This window comes from Epinephelus moara, chromosome 16 (assembly GCF_006386435.1).
Source record: "Epinephelus moara isolate mb chromosome 16, YSFRI_EMoa_1.0, whole genome shotgun sequence".
NCBI lineage: Eukaryota > Metazoa > Chordata > Actinopteri > Perciformes > Serranidae > Epinephelus > Epinephelus moara.
Genome location: NC_065521.1, coordinates 45,283,535 through 45,311,340, shown reverse-complemented (window position 1 = coordinate 45,311,340; position 27,806 = coordinate 45,283,535). Strand labels below are relative to the sequence as shown.

Here is a 27,806-nt window from a genome sequence, read left to right as displayed (position 1 = left end):
GCTAGCCGCTCCCAGCTAGCTCCGGTTTGTTATTCAGGTTAAAGTGTGAAGAAGCAGCGGGTCTGTGGGGCAGCTGAGTGAAGTGGAGCCTGAGGAGGAAGCACCGGTTAGCCCCGGTTTCACTACAGGCAGATTCACTCACTACAGGGGCGAGGAAATAAAACCTGAACAGTCAATCAGAGTGATCTCTCCCACCGACAAGCTCCGCCACCGATTCAACATGCTCAATTGGCCGAAGAGCCGCAGACGCCAAAGTGCCGATGGTGCGGGACACACCGCAAAAACTAGGCCGACAGACGCTCACCAACGGCCCGACTTTGGTCAACGGCCGACCGTCGGCTTGGTGTGTCAGGGCCTTAACTCTAAATGAGCCTGCAAACATCACTATTACGTCTAAATAAGCATTCAGTAATATGCTTTACCACCAGGTGGCGCTGCAGTGGGCTGTTTATGATCATTGGGAACTTTGCAGAGTCGGCAGTAAAAGCAAAAAAATCTCTTCACGCACAATTAAACTATGTGTCTTCCAAAACTTTTCCTTTTTTGGATTTAGAATCCAGAGCTGGCCAAGACTACTGTCGCCACCGCTGTGGAGATTTGGCAAAATGTAGAGTGAGTAGCATCGGGCTGAAGACGACTGACGCATATTTTAGTTGCTGAAATGCTAAAAAAATTTTCTATTCAGTGTAAAGGATACACAATTTTACAATTGGAGAATGTCACCACTGACAGACTTCAGCTCATTCATAACTCTGCAGCTGTGCACTGACAGACTTCAGCTCATTCATAACTCTGCAGCTGTGAACCAGAACCAAGAGCAGAGAGCACATCAGGCCAGTCTGAGCTGCTCTGTTCTGACTTCCTGTTACATGTGCAGTTGATTCTAAGCTCCTCCTCCTTGTGTACAAAGCCCTACATGGGCTGGGACCGAGCTACATCACTAACTTAACTATCTGCCTCTGAGAACACTGCGATCATCTGCTGCTGGTTTACTGGAAGAAGATCGAGGGCACAGCCCCAAAGCTATGAACACACCACCTGTAGATCTCAGAGAAGCTGCTCGCTAAATATTTTTTAAAAGAAAGATAAAAAAGTATCTGTTCACTTTAGACTTTAACTCACTCTGACTCTCCTCATACAGGTCTGAAACTCTCTCTGTTTACGCTTCACGCTGCTGCAACTTCTAAATTTCGTTTCTTACTTGATTTTATGATTTATTTTTTTCTTTCATCGTATGATCTGTAATTTTTAATGATTTTAAGATTTATGGTTTTGCTGTGTTCAGTGGGTGGTGGATTTGATAGCGAAAGACTGAGGTGAGTTCTCTTTGGTCCTCAGTGCCACAGCTGGGTGGTTCAGATTCTGGGGCAGCTGTGGGCCGTACCCGGCACAGACGATACCTGCAGTGAGGTTAACTCCTGAGAAGACGTTCAGTGTCTGTTGGTGAGTCTGTGTCTGCTGGGAATCATAGGCTCTGACTGCTAATGACGTCAGAAAGCCTAAAAGGAGACACGAGAAGAAATACAATATGAGATTTGGATTAATAGGATCTCAAATCATCATTTTTAAATGAAAATTGTTGAATTTCTTTTTAAATGTTCCTTTTATGTTTTTCTCTGTTTTATGTTCATCATGTCTGTTTTCATGTGACGCACTCAGTGCTTATACTGCCCTTATTATAAAGTACTTTGTGCTGCATCTGTTGCATGAAAGGTGCTATATTAATAAATATAGATAAAGAAGATTTTAAGATGTAGTTCTTTTGCTTTTGGAGTTAAGGGGGATTTTAGAAAGGATGAATTAAAGGTGATTGGGGCATAAGGTCAGATGGGACGGTATAATTATACAGGGTTTATTTTATCACCTGATGAGTGAAAAAAAGAAACAACCCCCCCATAATGTTTTTTTTTCTGAGCCATATCTGTGAAACAACATAATCAAAATTGCATGCCCTCATAGGTATGGCATCACATAGGTGGGTGGGGCAAGATTCAAACAGGAAGTCGACCCTGTGTGCATGAGGCGAGGAAAATGACATGAGCTTTGGCTAGTTTTAATCATCAGCTCATAAAATCAGCATAGCCAATATACTGTACAAACCTTTGATAGAAACATGATTATGATGTACTACAGCTCAAAAATCAGTAAACTGTGTTTATATCATGTGTCTGTTTTTAATTAAGCTGTTTTTAGTTTGTCCATATGACCCAAATGCACTTTGACTGATGGGACGGTGCTGAAAGGCTTTGCTAATACAGAAAATGATCAGCCTTGGAATAGAGACCCATTGTGTATGCTTAGATTAGTTATTCCCACCTCTTCATGTGTGCAGAACAATAATCAACCATAAAGATATTAAGGACCAGCTGGATTTTGCTTGGTGTTTTTTGCCAGCTGGCAAAAAACACCAAGCAAAATCCAGCTGGTCCTTAATATCTTTATTAAGGATCTTTATTAACCCTAACCCTAACCCCTAACACACCATCCAAGCCAAACCTAACACTTAGCCTTGACCTCTTAACCCAGCTCTAACTAATCCTAGCATTTCCAAACCTCAGTCAAACATGTTGTGTAACCCAATATATTTAATGAATTTTGGATCTCAAGGATTTTCTTTTTAAATCAATTAAATGTGTTCAATGAAATTTGGCGAGGGAGGAGGTTGCTGTGACAGAGAGGACAGACATCTTTATATTGCACGAGTTGTGGACGGACTTCAGCAATAAAGTTTAACATAAATGTACACTGAGTCTTAATTCATAATTATGAACTGGATAAGAAAAATGTGCATGTGAAATGATATGTGCAAATAAATGTGTCTACACTAGCCGAAATCAGTGATGAGGTGTGTTCAATTCAATTCAAGTCATACTTTATTAAAGACACATCTCAAGGGGAGGTCCATAGCACCATAAGAGTAAGACGAACAACATACACAATAAAACAGTGATTTACAGAAACTATAAGAGTCACACACAGGTGTACAGGCATGGTGGCCAGTGACTCCACATCTTAGATGTGAACCTGACTGAGCTGAGTGCAGGGTCAATTAAGCATGAAATAAAACAGTTTAATGAGTTAGATACTCTACATATGAATCTATATACATCAGATTCCGTATCACTGCAGCACAGGTCGGGACGCCAACACTAGCAAACATATGACTTGCCCTGCAGCTTCTAAAACACACCGGCGGCGTCATTGACGCGAGTCAAGTGCCGCCCCCAACACACACAAGAAGCGTCGCGCTGCGGGGCGTCAAACGGATTTCTATTGCACACTCCAGTCCGCTATATGCTGGGAAATACAAAATAGCGCTTTTTCAAGGGCGGTGACGCTGGAAAAATAGGACAATAGCGCGGCACGTCGACGCGCGTCGTACGCCGCCGGTGTGTTTTGGCCTTAAGCAGCAACCTCATACAGTCATTGTAAGTCACTGTGAGCCTCTGCATGCTGCTTTTCTTGTACCGACGCCAAGTATTTAACTGGACAGAAAGGTCCTCCATATAGATGTTAAACAGGACTGGTGATAAAATCCCCCCTGCTGAACACCATCGGTTACATGGGCAGATGTAGAGTTTCCCCACTTAACTCTCACAGTCTGTTTGGCATACCAGTACACCAGGTATAATCAGGTATTGTCACCAAATTATACAAAAAACAAGAACAAGAGGGTTGGAGTCAGTTTATTTAAAAGGGCGTGTCATAAAACTTTCTTTCCTCCTGAGATAGGCAGGTAACATCTTGTTTGTTGGGCTTTTTTTTTTTTTTTGTGGCAATGAAGCTTACAGCAGGAGGAAATTCAAAAACTGTCCCACTCACCCTCAGTTCACCCTAATGGTGCAAATGTTTCATTGTTTTGTTTGGGATTCTTATTTTGTTAAAGTCACAGCCTGCAAGGAAAAGTTCTGGGAGACAACAGGTGATACAAGTGCCACTGCCATCTATGTGATAGTACATCCACCTCATGAATGACCACTGCACCTCTGGACATAATGACCGTAACCATGTACTCTTATCTGTTATTGTACATAAATGTCAAAATGCACATGTGTTTAATTATTAGAGTTCCTCAGTTTCCTCTGCTGTTTGGTCACTGAAGGTCTTCATGTGAAGTACAGACCACACCGCCCCCTACCGCCCGCTGCGGAGCACAGCATTACCTTATATGGTGACTGTCCGGCAGCCAGCAGGCCCCGCCCCCTCCTGCGGGCTGCACCAGCGGATAGTTTCAGGAATCAGGATCAGTCAGTCAGCTGTGAGCGGACCCACCGACCAACCACCAGACCCGGGACGGTGGCGGTGCAGCCCCGCAGGTCCTCACCGGAGCTTCACACGGTACATTCACCGGCCAACATGGACTAACAGCAGCGGAGACACTCAGCTTCAAACCCGCGGTGAGTTCACCGACCGTCCGCGTGCGTTATAAATCAGTAACTCCAGCACTGTGACCGTAAACAAACTTGTTAGCTTGTTTGCTAACTTTGCAGTGATGTGAGCTAACGGGTTTAGCCGTTAGCACCACAGCCCTTCATTCAGTCAGCCGTGTGTGGACACGGGGAGACAAACCGCACCGTTACACTGCTGCTTAGGAGGTTTAAACTTTAAATGTACCGAGCTGAGGCGGATTAACCGGAGCCGTGAGAGTTCAAACACCGGGGGAGCTTTACTGAACCGGGTGCTAACTTTAGCTAACTTTATCCAGACGTTATCAGTAACGGTTAATATCAAGAGCTCAGGTTATGACTGTTAGAGAACTGTTGTTTTCTTGTTCGTTAACTTTCAGGTTTTTAGCCGTAATTACAGCACCTTCAGAGTGAATCTGCAGATACATCTGTAACTCCTGTAGTGAAATTATTATTATTTTTAAACATGTGGGTGTTAACCAGTTAATATAAACCTGAACATTACTTCTATCTACCTTTAAACTTGTGTTTCTCTTCTTTCTTTGCCTGTTTGTGGTTGTTTTTTGCTACCAAAGTGGACAGAAATAAAAATGGACCCAGACTTTGAGATAGGTATTTTTTCTCCTGTGCAGGGCCGTAGCACCAGAGCAGGGGCCCGAGGCGTAAGAAGTCTCTGTGGCCCCCCTGTCCTTTCTCTCTGGATCCACCTCTCTCGCAGGCACCTTTTATTCATTTTTTACAAAGTCGGTTTGCTTTCTTTCCCTTTTCTTTCTTTAGCTCCGTCTCCACCAAATCCTTTCAGTCCAGCACCTTAGGAACCAACAGTAACCCTTCAGACATGGGGTCCGTCCCAAGTCTCTTAAATTACTAGTAGGTACGTGAATTACAGCGATTCATTGCAAAGCATGAATGTAACGGGTACTTACTCTTGTGCTGTTTCTCCGACATCTCGTTCAAATGTGCCAGATGTAGAGGGCGGGTATTTATACATCATGGCATTGAGCTGAAAAACTCTTCTGGATAGGAAGCTCTTGACAATCCTAGCTTGTAGCTGCTTAAAGCTTGCTGCAGTAGCACTATAAAAATAAGAGACTTGGGACGGACCCTTGGTACCTAGACCCTCGGTCTGTTCACACAGTCCTCTTAAATGTGGGCGGGGTTGTCGTCACTCACTGCTCTGTCCAGCACTCGCTGTATTTCCTCATCAGCGGTGACACAGATGGAAGTCTGCACCTGGTTTATCGTCCACAGAGCGAGGTTTAGGATTTGAGGATTAGAATATATGACGTTCACATAATCCGCTCCAAATTAATCTATATTTTTAAAGTCATTACTAAAAGTGTCTGGTAGTGGTTATTTATATTATTGTGGCGTATTGATTATGAATACAGTCCATCTGATGTAGGGCAGGGTGATGTGGAGAAAAATTAATATCTGGGTATTTTCAGGCTGAACGTCGATACATGATATATATCTGTATTCTCTACATGTTCAGCTGTGAGTCAAAGCCACGTTTGAGATGTCACAAGCACTTTTATAAAAACAGTCTATGATCAAAATAAAATATAAAGACAGGGATTTTTTCCCTTGTTTGAAAATTTATAGCTGCACAATGTACATGAAAAATGATATCAATAAAAAGCAGGTCTGTACGTTAACTTTGTGCACACAGCACTGGAGCTACAGAGGTTTAAAGGTTTGTAGCACAGGATGTAGGTTTGAAACAATTATGTGATAATGAAACGATGTGTTTCTCAGCAGTGGACAACACGTCCTACCAGGAGCCTGTGTCGTATTGTTTCATCCAGTTGGCGTCTGTGTTGTGTTAACAGTTATAAGAACCACTCAGGTTTGTAAAGACAGTTGTTTGTAGAGGTTAGATGAACTTTGCTGATATCTTCCAGGTGTTTGTCTTCTTTAACGAGACACCTGCTGCGTTGAACGTGCTGAATCTGTGACTCCTGTGGAAGCTCTGCGGGTCAAATCCTCGCCGTGGTTTTTGTTTTCCTGGCTGCAGGTTGATTTAGCGAGCCGCTGCATTATTAATGTGTGACATGATTTCCATTCAGAGAGGCCACCAGCTCTGAAACTGGAGCCAGCTCAGCCTGCAGCATCTCTGCTGACTTGTTTCGGATGTAGATCAGTGTGTCTGCAGAGCTGAAATGTGACCAGGTGGTTTTTAAAAGTGACCTGGATTGTGGAAGAGAATGTCCCATTGATCTTTACTGTGGATATTCAGACAGAATAATGCTTATTCTCTCTGATCATTACAGGACATCAAGGAACATGTTCATTTTTATCTCTGCACATCAAGAATTTCAGAGAACACTGATCAGGCTCAGTGAACCGCTCTCTGCAGATGTTCTATTGAAAAAAGACTCCCATAAAAATCTTCTCTCTCAAACTTTTCATTCTTTAAACGACTGTTTCAGTCACTTTAGCATGCACTAACCCTGTGACTGTCTTCTAGGAGACACTGCATGAAAATGTCCATCATTACCCAACATTTCTACACCGTTGTTACGTCTCGTCCGTCTCTGTGACAGCAGGCTTTTCATCCCGACTTTGACTGTGTCTGTTCAGAACAGAACACTTCTGCCTGTCTTTCTGTATGAAGTAATTATTTTAGTAGTAGCAGTAGAGTATACTGTGTGCCCCCGTGTGTTCAGAAAGTACTCTGCAGGGGTGACTGGCTGCTGTCTGCTGTCCCTCCAGGACCCTGAGGCGGGCAGGAAAGATTGTGGCCGACGCCTCCCAATTTGGACTCAGACTTTTTGAGTCACTCCCCTCTGGCAGGAGGCTGCAGTCCATCAGGACCAAAACCTCACACCACTAAAACAGTTTTCTTCCCAACTGCAGCTGGTCTCATCACCAAGGCCCAGATGTCCCTGTCCTGGGGTCTCGTTTATAACCACTGCGTATGCACAAAAAAGGCACATTTTGGACACAGGAAAATGGCGACACAGATGGTGAGGTGGGGAATTGAAGCCAGATTGTGGAAATTAGATGTGAGAGGAATCATTACAATGATCTCTCACACATTTGAATTCACCTTATGTCACATGTTTCTTGTTTATAAACGTTCAGATGCAGCAGTGTTGTAGACGATATGTCACCTTAAATCTCAAATCAAATCCTGCTCAGTATTTTATTAACGCTGTCTCATCACATTTCCAACACTGGAGCGCAGAGGAGAGGGTCTGGGTCGGACTATATGCTGCTGACACTCGTGGTCAGCTGTGGAGCGCACCATGCACAGCTGGACGATGTCAGGCTGTGGCACGTGACAGGATTCAGGAAAGTTTGGCTTTCCTTTACCTGATGATAATAAGTGTCAATATACTGAGGCATTTTCACCTCAACTAACCAGGCTGACTGATGAAATTAATGTCATTGGTTGTTATACAACAGTTAGTTCCAGCCCTGCAATCTGATTGGTCGAGAGACAGTAAAACCGTGATGATATTGGAGTACAACATCACGGTTATTTCACTGTGTATGTATCACTCCGCCTCACAGCTGATTGCAATCAACAATCAAATCAAAACTGACGGTTAGTGTCAGTGAGGTCAGCAGTTGCGTTGTAGGCTAATTAATTCATCCACTGTCAAACAGCCAAAAATATGGATTTATTTCCTAAAATAAGTTTTGAATTGAACTATGAATGGTCATCAGAGGAAGATGAGGGAGAGGAGAAGCTGAATCCATCTGAGCACACATCCAGGTTTGTCAGTGTTTCATCAGCGGAGCTCAATGACTTGGAGAAAAGCAACATACTGTCAGATCAGAAGGCAGAGTCGGCTGTGCCTGTGAAGCGACAGTCCACCATGCAGTCACCAGAGACTTATTTCACCGGCTGCACAATTAATGGAAACGTGCAGATAAATGTGTATAAAGAGTAAGTGCCTGGCGCACCATGTCTGCGTTACATAGCAACGGTGACAGCGGAGTCCTGAGGGAACTATTTTTGTTGGCGGAAGACAAATAAAATGCTTAAATTATCTATTTTGTCCTAATTTTTCAACATTTCTTAATCAGCCTTGCTTATTCAACTGTTGAACTGTTGTATAAAAGCAATATCACACTCGAGCTCGTGATGTTGTACTGTGATATCGTCACGGCTGTGATTCGGTCGTAGGCACAAGGCCGAAGACAATCACAGTACAACATCACTCCCTCTCGTGTGATATTGCTTAATTGAAGTTCTAACAATGTGCAGATATCACAAAGTATGATTTCAGTTTTCAGATAGTTTTTGTGTGTAAAATGTCTGCAGGGAACACAAGTGTGATGCCACTGGAGACACTGTGGTACTCTGCTTCTCACCCGGCACATCTTCATCACCTGCACATATGGACTGTGTAAATTAGCAAAGATGTCAGGGTGCAATTCTTCTTTTTTGTGGCATCGACCTTCAGATCTGACCTTTTACTGCACAACATGTACATGTAAAAAGATATAAAGTAAACAGCAGGGCTGTACGTTAACTTTGTGCACACAGCAGTGGAGCTAGTGGGCGGAGTTAAAAAGTGGTTTTCCATCTGTCGGCCTTTCAAATGAATCTGGTGCTGGAAAATGATTTTAATCTTATTTCTGCAAAGAGCATGAACAGAGAGGCCAAGGAAGGGACGGAGACAGAGACACTTTGTCCTCATTACACACATCTTGTTTATGAAACATCTGTGTTGTCGCTGCATTTTTTAAACACATCTGTCGCCTGCATCCAGGCGCTGTCTCAGTGTCACACATTACACTACAGCTACCAAGACAACAGGCGCCGCACTGTGATCCACCTCACACACAAACTAGCAGCGCATCACTGTACTGCACGTGTGCTGCTGCGCTCATTTCAGTCATCTCACAGACTGATGTAGTGTAGCACGTGCAGCGTACAGACCGATGTCACACTGTAGACTAATGAACAGACAGATTAAACAGAGGAGCAGCTCTGTGTCTCTCTGAGTGTTGGAGGACTGAATGAGTGAGGGGGGCGGAGAGTGTGAGAGAGGAGAGATGAAATTGCGTACTGGCAGGTGTACACATGGTTTTATAAATCAGAATATTTTTTGGCGTATGCACATTTCCTCATTTGTTCGACGCAAACTTTAGTGTGGATTCTCCACAGAGTTTTATAAATGAGGCCCCTGATGCTCATCTGATGTCATGTGTTACATCAACACACATCTTTACTGTCTCTCCACATGCACTTCTGCACATCCCCTCGTCAATGTTTTGCACATTGCTGATCATTAACTGTTGATTTATGATGTCTCTTCAGTCCCTCCCTCCCCCCCCTCCCCCTGTGGTGGCCAGGCGGCGTCATGGCGTCCCGGCTGCTCGACCGTCTGAAGCGCTCGCTATTTAAAGATGGTCAGGGGGCGGGACCCGAGCAGGAAGCGGCAGGCGGACAGGAAGAGGAGGAGTTTAAAGAGGACCACTGGGAGGCGGAGCTGGAGGAGGAGGAGGAGTGCGTGACCGATCGGCTCGGGGGGACGCTGTGCTTCGACAGCGGAGGAGGAGGAGCAGAGGATGGAGCTGAGGGCGAGGGGTCAGGGCTGGACAGTGACTCAGACTTCCTGGGAGAGTCAATGGAGGAGGGGCTCAGCAGCACAGGTGAGCTGCTCTGCTCATTCAACACATGCAAGAACGTTTTCGTACCCTTATGCTAAACTTGAGTTACTTTGCTCCGTGAGGTTTGTTTACACGACTGTTAAAGGTCAGATTATACAAACCGTCTTAACTTCACAATCTTAACAAGTATAACCTGTGTCTGTGTGGCTTCACACCCAGAAGCTTCCATATAAAGCTGCCTGTTCTGCTCCATGTATGGGTTCCATTCAGAGCATCTCTAAGAGTAAAAAAACGTCACACTGTGGAGCTCAAAGTCCTGCTGCTGGACACCAGGAGACGGAAGCATCATTTGGCAGTCTCTTAGACAGCTAGGCAGCTTAGACAATGATTGATCCTCTCAAATCACCACCTGTGGGTCCCAGAGACTCACTACATCAGTAGGGCTGGGTTAAAATAATCAATTCATCCTATTCAAATCGATCTTCATTTGAATGACCCGATATCGATTTATTAAATCTGAGATTGATCTTTTATTGCGCTTTTTCCCACGAGTGAGTCCAGCTTTAACCACATTAGTCTCGCCTGTAGTAAACGGGCCGCGGTGCTAAGTTATCAACGACCATGGTCTTGATAAGCTCCTACGTTACTGGTTCTTTTATCTGTAACTGTTAGTTGTCTTCGTTACCTTTTGGTGTATTTTATGATCATGCTGCAGCAGCCTCTCTGCTTTTATGCACACACAGACACACAAACACAGAGTGGAGATGCAGCAGTGGAGACGGAGAGGTGATGATAAGGGCCGTACACATGCGGTCGGGCGCTGGGCGCTACTCTTGTGCCTTTTCTGTGCCAGCTTCCAAGAGCACGGCGGCATCTGAGGTCGCTAAGCAACCTCTACAAGCATCATATAGCCTATGTACCTGAAATCCTGAGGTCAGAGCTGATCTCCTTCCAGGAGCTGTTTATAAGTGTGTAGGCCTATCGTCTGTGGGACAGATGTAAAGCTCTGGGTAGCCCTGCACTACCATCATCAACGTCTCCGTGTTTATCAGACTGAATATTTACAGAAGAAGAGAAAGATATCTGTCGGCTGTGATTGGTCGATCCATATCACATGACGTGTGATGCGCGCTGCTGCGTTCCAAAAGTTGAACTCAGTTTATCTCAGGGTGCAGCCGCGCACCCTGAAATGTAGGTGCTCAGGAATGTCTGTGTTATTTATTACTTCTACACTTCACTCAGTATTGCGATGTCAGGAATATCATTTATTTTATTGACATTTTAGATTGGTTTCCAGTCAGATACTGAGTTTATATTGTTACTGTTGCTGCTCTAGAAACATTTAGTTATAAAACACTCAGTTTTAATCCTGTTCTGAATTTATTATTCCTTGTAAAATTTACATTTATTAGTTCTCTGAGAATCTCTTTTATAATATAGCAAAAAATGGTATTGTAACTGAAAAATCCCCAATCGAATCGAATCGAATCGAATCGGGACCTTGTGAATCAAAATGGATTCGATTCAGAAAACCAGCGGGGACACCCAGCCCCAGTGGAAAGGCCGAGCATATTCAGTGACAGATCAGTCATGGATTTAGTTTGTGCTGAATAGAAAGTGGTGTTTACAGAAATAACTGTTGGATGTCACGACTTACTGTCACTGTCTCAGTATTGTTGTCAGTATTTTAAACATAAAAACCCCTCAGTCCAGCTCTGCTCATTGACTCTGCTTCTTACTGAATCTGAATCTGAAACCTTTCATGTAATAATCACCAAGAAACACACGTGTGTCGAAGATTAGCGTCACATTAGAGATGATGGTTTAACAGCAATAAATACTTAGTCACCTGACCTTTGTCTCACCTGTCTCATGTAGACACCAGTCCTGTGGGCGTGTCTCCGGTTGGCCCCTCTGCGTCCTTCCTGCTGACTCGGCAGCTTCAGGAGAGCTGGAGGACCCTGCGTGGACTCGGCGGAGGAAGTCCCACCTCGGCCGGGAGGCAGCTGACAGACAACTTGCTGTTTGAGGTGACCGACGCCAGTGTGGTGCAGGACGGCTCCTCTAAATATGTGGTGAGTTCAAACAGCCGCAGGAAGGGTCAGACAGACTGTCACACGAACTGAAGCGGGACTTAAACTTCTGCGCTGAATCGATGGCGTACCTATGCCGGCGCAGAGCCTACACCGTAACCTACACTGTAGCCTGACGTGCACCTCCCCCCAGAAATGTGACCACACGTCACAGTGACGCAGAACCCCTCTTTATTTTTGTAAGCTTAAACCATTTCCTTAAGTGTAAGTGAAGCTTGTATTAACTTTAATTTCACAGATAAGAGACAATTAATTGTGAAGACAATAAAGCCTCCACAAAAATAGCATTTTAAGTCTTGTGCGTGATTTATCCTGGCTTCATATGAGCAGAGGAAATCTCTGCTAGTCGCTAGGCTAATGTATACAATGTAAAATGCCATAGGCTTGTGCTAATAATGTTAGCATGTTGTGTTTGTGGGGAAAATGTGTCCAGATAAAGAGAAGTGTTTGTCTGTGAATCTTGTCAGTTGTAATGAAGCTGATTTGTGTACTTATTGTGACTGAAATTGTCTCTATTGAGCCATGTTTAATGTGTGTTTAATGTGTGTTTTGAATAGGGCTGCCACGATTAGTCGACTAATCGATGACTAATCGACTATTAAAATAATCGGTGACTATTTTAGTAGTCGACTAATCGGTTTGAGTCATTTTTCATAGAAAAGTACTATAAAAGTACCCCAAAATACTCTTACTGCAGCTTCTTACGTTGAAATATTGGCAGCTTTACACACTCTCCCATGACAGTGAACTAAAAGCCTTCGGCGTGAGTAGGAAACAAGACATTAGATGACGTAATGTTGGGGTTTGGGCGAGACAGACCAACATTTTTCAACATTTTAACACATTTTTCGATGAAATGATTAGTCGACTAATCAAAGAAATAATCGACCGATTAGTCGACAATGAAAATAATTGTTAGTGGCAGCCCTAGTTTTGAATCAACTAAACTTTACAGCACTTCACAGAAACCCCACCAACGACTAGTGTTTTGGAGGTGTAACTGCAGAGTGACACAGACACACCACCACACAAGTATAAATGCTCACAATGGTGTAGGTCACGTGCGTAGGCTCTGCGTGTCACAGAGTTGAGTCCTGTTGAACGCTATTAAAACAGCTGTAAATGATGCATTTTTTTTAGTAATCTTAATGTTGTTTCTTCTTCCTGTGGATAGCAGCAACATGTGACACTCTAAGATATTTCCAGGAGTCCTACGAGGCTTTAATAGCTCAGAATGTTTCAGTGATCTGAAACGTCAGTGGGGAAAAAAACAAGTGTGGTGTCAGTCCCTGTGACTCAAAGAGTGAGGGCTTCTTCTAGAGTGGCCATTTTGAGATACACCTAGGGATGTAAATGTGTCTGTGTCTGGTTTATAACCACACAGCCCAGTCGCCTGACAACAATGTTGGCATTGTACTTCTGCAAACCACCAATGAGTTTTATTTGCATGTTTTATATGTCTCGTATCAGTGTTTCTACAGTGAGGTAGTATTTGAGCTGCTGTTGTCGGGGATGGACAAAATGTTGTTTTTTTTTTGTGAGTCACAGCTGTGTTTCCAGCAGCTTTTTAGGCACCAGACATGGGTGGCTAAAAAACTGAGTTTCCTTTCTTCCAGTTTGGGCTTTCTTAGGTTAAAACATGATTTCCTAACTGTAACCAAATGTTCTCACAGCGAAACATATTTGTGGTTGTCATAAATGTAGAACGCCAACGGTCTGTTGTATTTACATTATTAAAACAGAATTGTGTCTTGTTTTGGGGGCTAGGGGCTTTTCACGTTGTTGATAGCTGACAGCAGAGAGAAGTCACCAGGAGACCGTCAATTACAGATATTTATTAGGGTCTGGGCAGCTCTGTTGGTCGCTCTGTGACAGTATTCTCCTCCTAATCTAACTTCCCATGATAATAAACAAAACTTGCCAGGTCCAGTTCACACCAAACTTGCTACACAGCATCTTCAGACTGTCCTTTACAAACCCATGACACAGATTGTTGAATGATTAAGAATTCGTCACCATAAATGCCTACTGCAAATCCTCACTAAATAAAGCTCCAGTGTTTATGGAAAAAAAAAGTGAAAGTATTTTGCCATCAGGGTAGATGAAGTGTTTTCAATTTCAGAGTTATAAGTGAAAAGTGAAAAATCTTTGACAGCATTTTGAATTCTGCCATCTTGTAACTTGTAGCAGTCAATGGAAAAAAAACAACAACTTCATACATCATATTTATCAGTTATGGATCAATCAGTCTTTGTAAAACAACATCCCAGATGTTTCTATGTTGTCGAGATGAAGTTTGCAAATCCTCATAATTTTGTCTTGATAACTGAATTTTTAAAACTGGTTTGAAATCTGCCTGTAAATACACGTACAGCTGTGATGCTGCACCCTGGTGGTCAGCTGTATCATAGTGTGGAGTCACCTCTGAACTCTACAGTGGTAAAGCAGCTCAGCTTGATAACAACCTGCCATTGGTGTCCTAAAGGCTGTGAGTGCCTGCTCAGACGTTGTGCTGTGTGGGTTAGAAAGACATGATTTAAAAATATTTCAAGGATTATTGATATTTTTTGCCTGGAAAGTTCTTGTGATGGTCAGTCAATGAGAAACAAGCTGCAGTTTTGTCATTGATTTGAATTTATTCACGGCTGTCAGCTGCTACAGTTGCTGTGAACTGATCAAAAAGGTCTGAACATGAACGCACCACTTCAGCAGACTCCTTATCAGTCTGCAAAACTATTTAAAAGTGGACTTCCTACATAAATTTTACATGAGAGAGAGAGAGATTATGAAGCCTCATGTTCTGCATTCATCAGTTCAAAATTTGAAGCCCAGACACACCCTGACCACACAGGAAGTCTTCAGCAAAGTGGTTTTAAAAAAATAGCTGCTCCAGAACGTTCAGAGGAAACTCAGCCTGTCTGTCACTGTCTCTCCCCAGCTGTACACCATCCACGTGATCCAGTCTGGCGGCAGCGATAAGACTCCAGCCATCATCACACGCCGATACTCCGACTTCCAGCGGCTCCACGCTACCCTGCGCCGTAACCACGGAGACCAGATGGAGCGTGTCTGTTTCCCACGTAAGTAGAGGTTATGTCATCTGTCTTAACATTATGGTCTGTAAACTGTCCCGTCCACGGGCCCTCCAAAGGTGATTTTTGATGATTAAAAAAAACAGCAGCTGTATTTGTTCTTTAAGTGGTTGAATCATACGACATATTGTTCAAAAGCTACACTCCTCACGGTGCCATTGATGCTGACCATCTCAAAATACAACCACCACCACAGGCTCAATAATCACTTCTGTCAGAGAAAACCAGTTCTAACTCACCTATGCAGCATCATCATAATCCACAGATCCATATCATCCAGACAGAATCACAGCTCCCATTATCTTTCTCACACACTGACAACAGTCCAGATGATCTAAATCCAGTTAAATATTTAGTCCTAATACATTATTACATCCACAGATATCCACCAACTGCTGTTGCATCGTTTCAAACATTCATGTTTCTTCCAGTGCTGTTTTCTATAGCAACAATAGCCAACCGGAGCCTGAGCTGAAGGAACACATTTCCTGTAGTTACTACGTCATCAAACCATGTGATGTTTGGTATGGCCGGATTCAGTCATCAAACCATGTGATGTTTGGTATGGCCGGATTCAGGAAGCTCTCGACTTTTCAAAAATAACATAGTTTTTCTTTTATTTATTATGTATTTCACACCAGAGCAGCCTAAACACACAAAGTCCAAAATCGTGATGAGTGGTGACAAGTCATGTCATGCCTTTTTTCGACGGGAAAAGTTAAAGGATTACTCGCGATCTTATGTGGAGCTGTTAGCAGGGACTTAGCTGTTTTATAAAAGGTAAGAGTCTCACTCCTACCACTATTTTTGGCTGAGATATACCGTCTAGAAAGTGGGATCATAACTTTCACGTTTCATATGGCTTTATTTGGTGATATTTTATGGTGTTTCTGTGTCATAAACAACATCAGCTATCATAATCACACCTGATTTCAATAAGGTACAATGTTTGAAGCTGGCTGAGTGTTGTTTGATCACTGATAGTACTGTTTTGAAGCAGAGTGACCGACTTGTCATTTGGAGCTCCGCCTGGATCTTTTCATGGTAAAAACACTGTAGAATGGTCATACTTTGAGCAGTCTTCTTCAAATTTGAAACAAGTGTTCATTGATAGTGTGCCTACAGCCCCACAGTGTCATTTACCTGCTCAGATGAAGCCACAGACAGTTATTCATCCTGAAATACATTTTTTATTTTATCTTAGGCAAAATCTTCAATTTTTTACTGACTTCAGAGGCCCATTACTCTGTCTCTGTATCACCTAGAGTGTTTCTGACACTTTCACGAGAAACTTCAGAGAGTTTTCTTTCTGGCAAGACCTCATGCATGCATGTAGTCAGAGCGGTTCAGAAGCTACAGTCATTTTAATTTGGGTATGTATTTTAGGCGTTTTTGCTACAAAATGGGGGTGGAGTGCAAGAGGTTTTAAAGAGTCAGCGATTGGCCAACCTCACCTGAGGATTATGGGTCTTAAAGTCAATGACACTTTTAACCCCTTTATTGTCACCACAGACTGTTATACATATACAGAAATGATAAACAAACGGAAATAGTCTTTCTCATCAGATGAGGTTTTCTAGCAGTGTTTGTATAAACAACAAGCTCCTCAATAGACATTTCTGTCTGTGTTTATTAGTCTTTCACTCATGTTCACAAATTCAGATCATTGTTTTACCGTCTTGTTTTAAAAAGCACGTTGACACAAGCTCAGAAAAACGTATGTAAAATGTTTATTTTCTGTGATATTGTTATCCACTTTGAATTTGGACAATGTGAGGCTTCATGGTATGGTCCCTCTGTGTTTTCCAGCTAATACCTTCCAGTTCTAGTCATCTGCAGCATCAAGAAAATATTCAGACAGAGACAAAAAACATTTTATCTCAGTGTGTAGACTTACAGTGCTTCTGACTGTTGGGAAAAAATCTTCAGTGTTACCTTATAAAATGAGACCATGCGTGTATATATGTACTAAAAATGGAGCAAGAGCAGCTTTCAGTTTACTTTGGGTATGACTTGAAGAGGTGTTCTAGGTGAATTTTACAGAAAGGTCAGAGAGGCACACTGGTGACGAGGAGCCTTGAATCCGCCAGCGTTAGTGACAACATTGAAAGCATTAAACTGTTTACTGCAGCAGTTAGAAATTGTGCAGTCTGTCTCTGAAGACTAGATGGTAATCCTAGATTTGCGAAACTCTTGCGAAATACTCATGTCTTGCCGTTTTATGGTGTGACAGTGCTGTGGTTTACCCTGGAAATCCAGAGTTCTCGCGAGAGCACAATTTGAATTTGCTCAGCGAGTCACTCTGGCAATCAGTAATGATGCTCATTACCCATGCTGTTGTAGCCGAGCTGCACCAGTCACATCGGTGTATCTGATATAGGCGGGCCAGAGGCGAGCTAAACAGATGACGACAGCGCTGCGACGACGAAGTCCGGAATCAGTCAGTAAACATTGCAAGATGGCTACGGATGAACACCAGTTGTTTGAAACGGCTTTGGCCGCTACAATGAACGAGTCAGACTTGGCTTTTTCTCTAAAAGAGGAACAGAAGACGGCGCTCGAATCTTTCCTTTGCAAGAAGGACGTTTTTGCTGTTTTGCCAACCGGATGCGGCAAGAGTCTAATCTACCAGTTAGCTGCACTGGTAGCTAAGCGTATACGTCACCCTGTGTGTTGTTCTGATTGGTCGTAGTGTTATCCAGTTGCGTGCAGTGATATTTACAAATGCATGCTTGGTGCCGCCCCTCGAGTTGGGCCATTTGCATTACTCATGGCCAGACCCTAAATCTTTCTAGATTTGGGTCTGGATTTCCAGGCTAGCTGTGGTTAAGGTCTGGTTAGGTTTAGGCACAAACAGCACTTGGTTATGGGATAATGGTTTGGGCTAAAATGATCACTTGAAACACGGAACATGAAATTTTGTGGACATTTTTGTGACTCATCTACACAGGACTGTTAAAATTCACTGATAAAACACTGTAACCCCAACGCTTCCTTTTTTAACCTCTGCAGGAAAGAAGCTGCGCAGGAACTTCACGGCAGAGACGATCGCCAAGCGGAGCCGAGCATTTGAGCAGTATCTGTCTCACCTGTGTTCCCTGTCGGCCCTGCGGGGGACGCTGTGTGTCCGACAGTTCTTCTACCTGACTGACCTGCAGACCGGACAGCTGCTCATCAGGTAACTGACACACTGACAGAGATGATTGTCTAAACCTCTGACTACTGGATGATAAGATGGATCTGACACAAGTTCAAATGATCAAAATTCTCACGTTTCTCGATGCGAGTTTCTGCTTTTCTACATTTTCTAACTTTATAAATTAAACACCTTTAGGTTCATATAAACTCGAGCAGGTGGCATAAGATGGCAAAATGTATTTTTCTGTGACGTAGCAGCAGCAGCTGGATGTTTGAAGACCAGGTATCTAAATCCGCCACCTGGCTGATACTCTTCGACTCTACGTAGTAAAAATCTGTAGAAATGTGTCTTCGACTTTAGTTGTCAGATCTTCAGCCACCGCCGCTGTGATTTGAATTCCTCTGACTGAGCTTAACAGCAACTCAACAAACTACAGCTTGTATTAGGGTTAGACGACATAATACCCACTCAGTGGTCATCTGCTTGTCGGCCCCGCTGGTATCGGCTGTGTGTTCTAGTTTATCTTCAGGATCCTGAAGGAAGTCTCCAGTAATTTTTCAACCAGCCCACATTAGCCCAACAACCGGTGATTTCCAATATATTTACGCACTTCATTCAGATGAACAGAAACAAAATAAAACTCATGAGAACTGTTGCGGTCAGTCTTTCCAATGTTCCAACAGTTACCAGCTCTGGTTTGAAATAAATCCTTAATTCACAGAGGAAGATGTGAAATGCTCCACACGCTGTATTTCCCCACTGTCTCTCAGCTGACGACAGAGCGGTGGCCCTCACTTGTTCTTCAGAGGCAGAAGCAACATAAAATTACTAAAATTTGCACAAAAGACAGAAACAACCGGCGATGCACTGAGCCATCAGCCGTTTTGTTCATCCAGCACACATCCACCCAGGTGAGGAGTAAAACTGTCATTCATTGTGAGGCAGACGGGCTTTTGCACTCGGCGGCTCACGTTACTGCAGTGGCTCTTTGGTTGTCGTCGGCTACGGCATCCACCAATACATGCATCCCACACTGATAGTCACTGCAGCAGCATATCTCAGTTTCTGTTGGTATCAGAGGAAAATTTGAGCGAAGGTCCCAGCAGTCAGGGTTTGCTCTCAGTTTATATCTTGAATAATTATCTAAACCGCTGCACATTCTGAATTATTGACAATAAATATCGTCGACCCTTTGACCTGTAATTTAAGCTGCAAATGATTTGTTGAAAATAAGGTTAATGTTGCTCTTTAGGTTTGTTTGAATCTTTTTATTCCAGATGAATAAAGGGGGCGGTCTTTATGATGTTCATGAAGCTTCAGTGTTTTCAGGTGTTTTGAGTTTTGTGTTGTCTCGTTGAGGGTGGGACGTTACCAGGAGGCCTTGGGTCCGCTGCTCAACGCCAAGAGACTGCAACACAAACTGGGCTGGGCAAGTTACTATGACAACCAGGCTCAGGCCCCGCCCCCGGCCTCCTCCCATTGGTTCTTCACCCTGGTGGGACTGTCGAGCTGTTTCCAGGAAGTGGACCAGCTGGAGGAGGCACGGGATCACTGTGACCTCGCCCTCCGTGTCCTGACCCCCGCCGAGACTGACACAGGGGGAGACAGGCCCCTCCCTCTCCAAGATAAGCCCCGCCCACTGACTGAACAGCACGACTCATCAAGACGACGCCTCGACAGGCCACACCCCCTCCTGTTGCCGTTGTTACAGGCGGTGGTTCGGCTGTCGTGGCAAACAGGAAGGGACAAGCGGCAGTGGGAGGAGCTTCTGCAGCACCTGGAGGAGCAGAGGGCGGGGCTAGACAATCAGCCAACCATCAAAGAGTTTTTGGTCAAACACAACCTTCTGGAGAGCGAGGGGGAGGGCTAGAACAACACACACACACACACACACACACACACACTGCAGAGTACAATCACTGCACTGCAACACGAGTGCTGCCGCCACTGTTTGAAAAAACATCAGAGATTTTGGGAATAAAGTGATGAGAAAATGTTTTTCATAACTTTGTTATTCTAAAAAAAATTTTTAAATAAATGAAAAAAAAGAAGTGAAAATTTAATAAATAAAATAATATAAGTGAGAAGTCAAAATACAATAAAAAAAAAATCTGAGAACCAAATTGTAATGATGGAGCAAAAAAAAGGCGCAAATAAAAGTCATAATACCGCGTTGTTCGTCTCATAGCATCATGACTTTTGTCTTGTATAAAGTCTGAAAATATTGTTTCTGATAATATTAAGACTTTTCTTAAAGTACAACTTCTTTCCTCAAAGTATTTCCACTTTGTTTTCAGTGTCTCTGATTTTGTTTTCTAACAGTGGCTGTGACGCTCCGTCAGCATCATCATGTGATCAATCATCCTTTAAAGCCTTAAACCGGTTCAGTGATCACAAACACTCTGATGCTTCAAATCAGGAGGTTTCCTGTTTTTATTCCAAAGTGTGGGTCGCTCTGACTTCACAATAATCCTTAAAAAAAGACAGATCTGCAGCCGTATTCACGTATTGTGCAATTGTTAGGAGTCAGTGTTGTGATGGTCTACGAAAATTCATAAAGGGAGAATTTGTCAAACAATTTCCTTTAAAACTAAATCCAAGTAATGAAAAGCTACCTGCAAAGCATGTTGGCACTGAAAATGGTTTAAAACTATTTTACAGTTTGGAGAAAGAAATCTGAAATATATAAATCCAAATACATGAATATATAATGTGTAAGGCTTTGGGGAGCAGAGGAAAACACAGGGTTCTATCTGTGTTCACCAGCTTGCAGTATTATTCTCTGCTGCCTTTGCTTGTTTATTGCTGTATTTCTGTCACTCAGTCCCTCCAGGATGTTTTGATCGCAGCAATTAATGCCGGGTTCACGCTACACAACATCAGCTCGGCATGGCATTGACCAATATCGGCTCCGATCATGAATGACAATGACTGTCCTGCGCAGTAATCCATTGTTTTATCTTGTGTAGTTTGTCATAGCAGACAACAGCTAACACCACGTTTAGGACGCCTCACGATGTCCTGACAGAAAGTCTAACATGTTTGATTTTCTTTTTGTCGTCCACGACTTCTCCCGTCACAGCTGTCACTTTGACCAATAGGAACACAGAGCGATCTGCTGCCGTGGAAACTGTACGACAACAACAGCGCAGCCTTTCAGATATTTCCTGTAGGGACGTTAGCACACAGAGTAAAAAGGAAACAGCAGATTATCAACTCGCTGAGTACTGCCATTAGCATCAAGCTAGCAAAGAATGTTCTTTCTTCATAATGGAGGATATAAAGGAATCAAACTCACAGATAGTGTCTGGTCCTTTACTCAGCACAGCTGCAGAGGCTACCAGCTGCATCTCTAAGACACTACATTAGAAACAGGCCGTCATTTTTCTTCTATTTTTAGTTTAATCCGCTCCTGTTCGTCCTGTTAAATTTAATGCGTTGCGCCGTCATTTCAAACGCAACACTTCCTGTATCAGTTTCAGATTAAAAGCCCCCGATCATTTCATTTTTTTTATGTGGTACTTAAAACGTAGCTCCGCCCATCTGGTGACACTTTTTAACGGTACTACAGTAGCATTACTGCTGGGACATGAACAGACACACAGACTGAAATAGTGGTAGTAACAATAATAAAAAACAGGACGAGAATAATCCGATGACGTCACGCACATTGTGAAAGACGACTGGCAATGATTGGTCGTGGACCAGTGTGTAGTGTGTCATGTCTGTCGGCCAAGTCACGGCAAGATTTTATGACTCCACAGTCGTCTAATCTGACATAGTGACTGTCTGCATGGATAAAAATGTTTAGTAGTCTGAACCCAGCGTAACCCAAATCAGCCAATTTAGTGCAGTTACCACAACTTCAACATAAATTTGTTTAAAACAGGTAAAATCTCATTTCAAAATGGAGCTGCGTGCAGCGTATCGATTCATTCAGCCCCTCTCTCTGTTTATCATGAAACTGCTGCTGTTCCTGTGACAGAGACACACAGTGACAGGGCTAACTGTTAGCATCACACAGCTAACGTTACTCAATGTTTATTAACAGCTTTAATGACAGAGTCGAGCCATGTCGGTGTCGGTGGGAGATTGTTGGGACTGTTTAATGGCTCCATGTCACTTGTCAGCCGCTGCTGCTGTGTTAGCTCTTTCTCACCGGGCAGGGACAGCAGGAGGGGAGCAGGTGACAGAGATGGGCCTCCAGTGCTGCGTCAAACTGCAGCAACAGCTGATCTTCACTGATCACCCCACCATCACAGATAGATTCTAATTCTGTGAGAAACACTGAATGCTCATAATGTGCTTCAAACCCGTGATGGCATCGCAACGGTTTTTGCAGTTTTCACTTGCGTCTGCAAAAAACTGCCTGAAAACATCGTTACATGAATCTCAAGTTGTGAGAAAAGCTGCCATGAAATCTAACATGTCGGGCCGCAACAATTGCTGTGACATCCTGGAGGGACTGAACACCGCCACCTGTAGGTCAGTGGGATCGTGTGAAACCATTGGCAGGACTGTAGCAGGTCCCATGTACATTGAGTCCTCGAGACGAACAAAACAGGGACCACATGACCTGCAGTGCAGGTACAGGTCAGAAACTATATAAAGAATGTAAAGGCGATGACATCAGCTGTAGATTAAACAGCAATAATCAGTTCAGTGGTGAGACAATCTTCAGTAAATAGTTTATCACAACTGAAAGAAAGATATTATACCTGAGGCATCTCCAGCTGCTGCTCACCTGAATGCACAGCTGTGACTCCACCTTTAGGTTTATCACCCTGTAGCACTTTTATAAAACTGTGCCCAGAATGTTTGTGAACACGGCCAGGATTATTTACTGAATACTTTTGCTTTTATTAAGACTACAATATAGATTTGAGGAACAAACTTATTTTGTTGCACTTTTTTGAATCATAAAGCAGCACTGGGATGTTTTCACCTGCAGCGGACAGTTTATATGAAAATGTTGCCAGTATGTAATATTCAGCAGTTACACTGCGTTCACATGGAATCAGGCAGACGGGACACGGAAACAGATTCTGGATGACACGGGGAAAAACAAACAAAAACAAACAAACGAACAAACAGTCTGACAGAATTGCAGGACCAAGCGGCCACCTCCAGGGTTTATACAGACTGTGGGCAGGACGGTAAAATGAAACATGCATGAGGACACGTTGCCATGGTGAGGTCATTTTGTTTACAAAGACTGAAATAAAAAGCATTATATAATTTTCCAGTAATGTCCAGATCAGGTGTGTTTTCTCCCTGTGTGAGGGACAGTGTTACTACAGTTACTGAGAAACAATATGTAATTAAATTACAGTTACTGATCAAGATGTTGGTGATTACAATGGAGTTACATCCAGATATATTCTCTTGGTTAAGGAGTTTAAATGTAACACTCATTCTGCTGCTCTGCATCTTTTCACCTGGTGAGGAATGTTTTCATTTTTTATTTTTGTGGGCATATTTCTGGACAGTGCAGGTCAGCAAAGCCGTCAAACAAATTTGAGTTGAAACTTGTGCACTTATGTTTTTAGGATTATTTCTGCGACTTTAAGGCCCAGTTGAAAACATTTGTGAGAAAAGTAATCAAATGTAATAAGTTACTTTGATGAAGTTATTAAAACAGTTACTTTAGTTGTTACATTTTTAACAGGGTAACTAGTAATCTGTATCCGATTACATCTCAAAAATAACCGTCCCAACACTGGTGAGGAAGCTGCATAACATCTGATTGTAAATTCTGTCATGGAGGACGATAAGAGTATTTAAATTTTGAACGGCAGTGTCATCTACCATTAATGTTGCCGACGTTCTCGCCTCATTTTACCGTCTTGCTCTCGCCCGACAAAATGATTTCTGGTTTGCTTTGTACCGTCTCCCTGACTGCACGTGAACGCAGCATTAGAGCGGCATTAAATTGTCAGTCTTTCATGGCAACAAACATTTTAGTCATTACTCCAGCACTCAGTCAGCAGGTTCATGTTTTAAAGACGAATCTGCTGCTTTTCAGTGATAAATGTGGTGTTTTACGTCACTATGGAGACCTGTGGTTTTAGAGGGTCTGGAGTGAAAGACTGGAAAAGGGATGAAAATAGATGTGAGGACTGGATTTACATCAGCAGGGAAACATGAAATGTGAAACCCTGGTGTGAAACAAGTGATGAATAAGGGACGAGACAAAGTCAGGAGCACGTTAATGACCTCACACACACACACACACACAGGGAAAATCTGATCTGATGGATGGATAAATTGAAAGAGACTATGCACACATTCACATTCATGCATTCATCCTGTGATCACATGAGATCAAGCTGAAGCTGCTGACTGGAGGAAACTGTTCACATCACTCCTCTGCTCTAAAAAACAATCAGGATGTGAGAATGACTTTTTTTATCCTCCACTCAGTGACCGTGGAGATGCTGCATGAGCATGACCAGCTGAAAGCACTATACAAGTACAATATGCACAGTTACAAGTAATATTCATGTTATATTCAGCCTTACTACAGCGCCTTCTTCACAGCAGCTGCGCCGCCTCCTGTTTCTGCATCCTGACACTTCGCTGACTAAAGACTTTGAATGAAACTACCAGCACTCTGCTGATGACAGCGGCACCGTTGTGACTGTTGATCATTTTACAAGCTGTTTTAGACGAAGCTGCGGAGCGCCCAGGGATTTCAAATCTTCTATATTTAATTTTATAAATATTAGGCCTTAGAAGTCATTAAATAGTTTTACATTTAACTTTGTAAGGTTTAAATTGTCACAGATTTGATCCAGTTTCATTCATTCATCTGTTCTTTTTGTCAAAATGAGTTGAATTCCACATTTCTGACGTTACAAATCTTTAAAGCTCCAGTGTGTAGGGTTCAGGGGGATATATAGGGACAAATAATATAATCAGTTTGTTTTCAATGAATGTACAATCAGATGAAAATAAGATTTATTATGTTCCTGTTACCTCAGAATGAGACGTTTATGAGAGAGACAGCCTGAGAGAGCATTTATGGCGCAAATAAAAAGAGATGATTAGTCATAACATCAGTCCTAAATTTGGTTTAAAATGATCTTGAAAAGGTTTTAAAAAGAATTTAACAGAAATCGTGTGTATTGAGTTTACAGTTTGCCCTACAAGCACTTTTATTCTGAAGGTCAGAGGATGTTGTTCTCACAAGTACAACCTGACTGTGTGCACATTAATCACTCGCTCAGTACAGATTTTAACCCCCGGGGCTCCAAACAAACACAGCATGTCTGTTTCTGTACTTTCAATGTGAAAACATAACTGCTTATTATTAATGAGAGGCTTTTATGCCTGAAACCCCAAAATCACATGACAGAGCACTACAACAGATACTGAATTCAAACACTCCATGTTTTTGCTCAGAGATGTTTTTATTGACGAACGTTAACAGTTAAATGTGGAAAATTATTAAAGGCTGATTCCAATAATTTAATATTTTACAGACACGAAAAATAAAAGATTCAATAAAGGATCTATGGAAGCCCATTTCTGCCAAAATCCTTTCAGTCATTATGAGACACCTTCTCAAAATATTATTACATTATATATTATTAGAATATTATTATTTTTATCTCAAAATAAAGACTTTGTATTTAAATATAATGACTTATTTATCTTGAAATAATATTACATAGTATTTTAGTATTTCAAAATAATTACTTCATATCTCAGAGTAATAAATGATAGGAAGTCATTATTTGGAGAAAGTTTCTCATTTTAATAACTTGGAGGATTTTTTTTCATCACAGGCAGAAATGAGTTTGCACAGATTCAAAGGGCCTCATGTGAGAACACTTGTTTTTAACACATGGTTCAGTGTTCGTGAGGAGGTTTGATCATTAGCACACTCGCCGCCCTCACATTGTAATGTAAAGCTACCTGTTCATTTGTTGTCAGATTGCATTGACAGAAATTGTAATGTTTCATTTTTTATCATAGTTTAGACCTCATATTTATTCCATTTCATTGAAATTGTAGTTTTGTTTTTCCCGAAGAAGTTAAACCATCAGTCCGTGACTCGTACGACAGCTCGATTATTCTCTTCAGTCATTCGTACGTGCCGCTCACAATGTGTTGGTAGAGGAGGCTCCTGCATGAAGCCCAGTGTTTGCCACAACAGAATGATCCTGGTAGAAAACAACAAATCTTTGAGCTGTTCAGTGAATCTAATGACCACAAACCTCTGAGCTGTGGCCTGTTTCTAACTGTGCTTTCATTTCAGTGCTGCATGTTTGAGAAATCCTTAGTAACTCTGATCTGAGTGACTAAATGTTTACATGGTCGCTGCAGAAATGTTTGAAACAGTTTGAAAAGAAAAGGTTTTAAAGGGATAGTGCACCCAAAAATGAAAATTCAGCCATTATCTACTCACCCATATGCCGAGGGAGGCTCAGGTGAAGTTTTAGAGTCCTCACATCACTTGCAGAGATCCAAGGGGAGAGGAGGTAGCAACACAACTCCACCTAATGGAGGCTGACGGCGCCCCAGATTCAAACGTCCAAAAACACATAATTGAAACCACAAAATATCTCCATACTTCACCTGAGCCTCCCTCGGCATATGGGTGAGTAGATAATGGCTGAATTTTCATTTTTGTGTGCACTATCCCTTTAAGTTCGAAATGAGTTCATTTCTTCAGATAGAGTTTCTGTGAATCGATCGAAATGACACAAACATCTTGTCTTTTTGTAAACTCCATTTGAAGGAATTGTTCAGATTTTTTTAAGTGGAGTTGTATCAGTCATTTTCCACAGTCAGTATGTTACCGACAGTAAATGTCGGTCGACACGTCCTCATCAGGCTGGAGAAACAAGCTCAGCTATGTGCTGCTGTAGAGAGGTCAGCACCAAAATGGATTTTACACGCTTAAAAAAATCAATGGAGTCTGGCTTTGAAGAGAGCAGCTTCATTTTCCCGTCGGAAATCACTGTCTGACTGCAAGGTTAAAATGTTCTAAATATGGCCGACACTTAAACTTATAATGATTTTTTTAGGTGGATAAAATATGTGTTATTGTTGGCCCTGTCCACAACAGTACATTACTGAGCTTCTGTGTCGGACTCCTGTCTGCTTCTCCAAACTGGGGCGTGCTGACTGACATCAATAAGTAACTCATGCAACCCCACTACAAAAAAATCTGATCTATCCCTTTAACCACATTCACCTGCTGAGAATCAGAGGACCGATGAGGTGTAACATCAGAATCTTTGACTTGTTTTGTGTCTGTCATGTTTCAGTCGGCGGTTCGGCTGCATCTCCACTGAGTCCAAACCAAATTTAAGCTCCAGTTTACAACAAACAGCCGTCGACTCGTCTGTTTCCTCCTCGTCCATTCTTCAGATTTCACTTCCTCTCAGTGGAAATGCAGCCGTCTGTCTGTGTGGATGTAGCAGCACTGCTTCACAGAGCGATATACAAGTATATTTTCAAGTGTATTTTATGGAATAAATTTGTTACAAAGTTC

At 42.5% G+C, this 27,806-nt stretch overlaps 1 protein-coding gene and 1 long non-coding RNA gene across 2 annotated transcripts in view; one reads left to right on the top strand and one right to left on the bottom strand.

Annotated features, from left to right (window-relative positions):
• Positions 1-5,428, bottom strand: part of LOC126403012 (uncharacterized) — a 19,416-nt gene extending 13,988 nt beyond the window's left edge. The window contains exon 1 of the long non-coding RNA XR_007571275.1: positions 5,333-5,428. This is a non-coding gene — a long non-coding RNA (uncharacterized LOC126403012). The remainder of the gene's footprint in view (positions 1-5,332) is intronic.
• On the top strand, positions 4,253-27,806 carry snx21 (sorting nexin family member 21). Its single transcript, XM_050065396.1, has 6 exons — positions 4,253-4,397; positions 9,685-10,019; positions 11,856-12,052; positions 15,009-15,150; positions 18,175-18,340; positions 19,661-27,806. The coding sequence occupies exons 2-6, from the start codon at positions 9,728-9,730 to the stop codon at positions 20,169-20,171; spliced, it is 1,308 nt and encodes a 435-aa protein (XP_049921353.1). The 5' UTR covers positions 4,253-4,397; positions 9,685-9,727; the 3' UTR covers positions 20,172-27,806.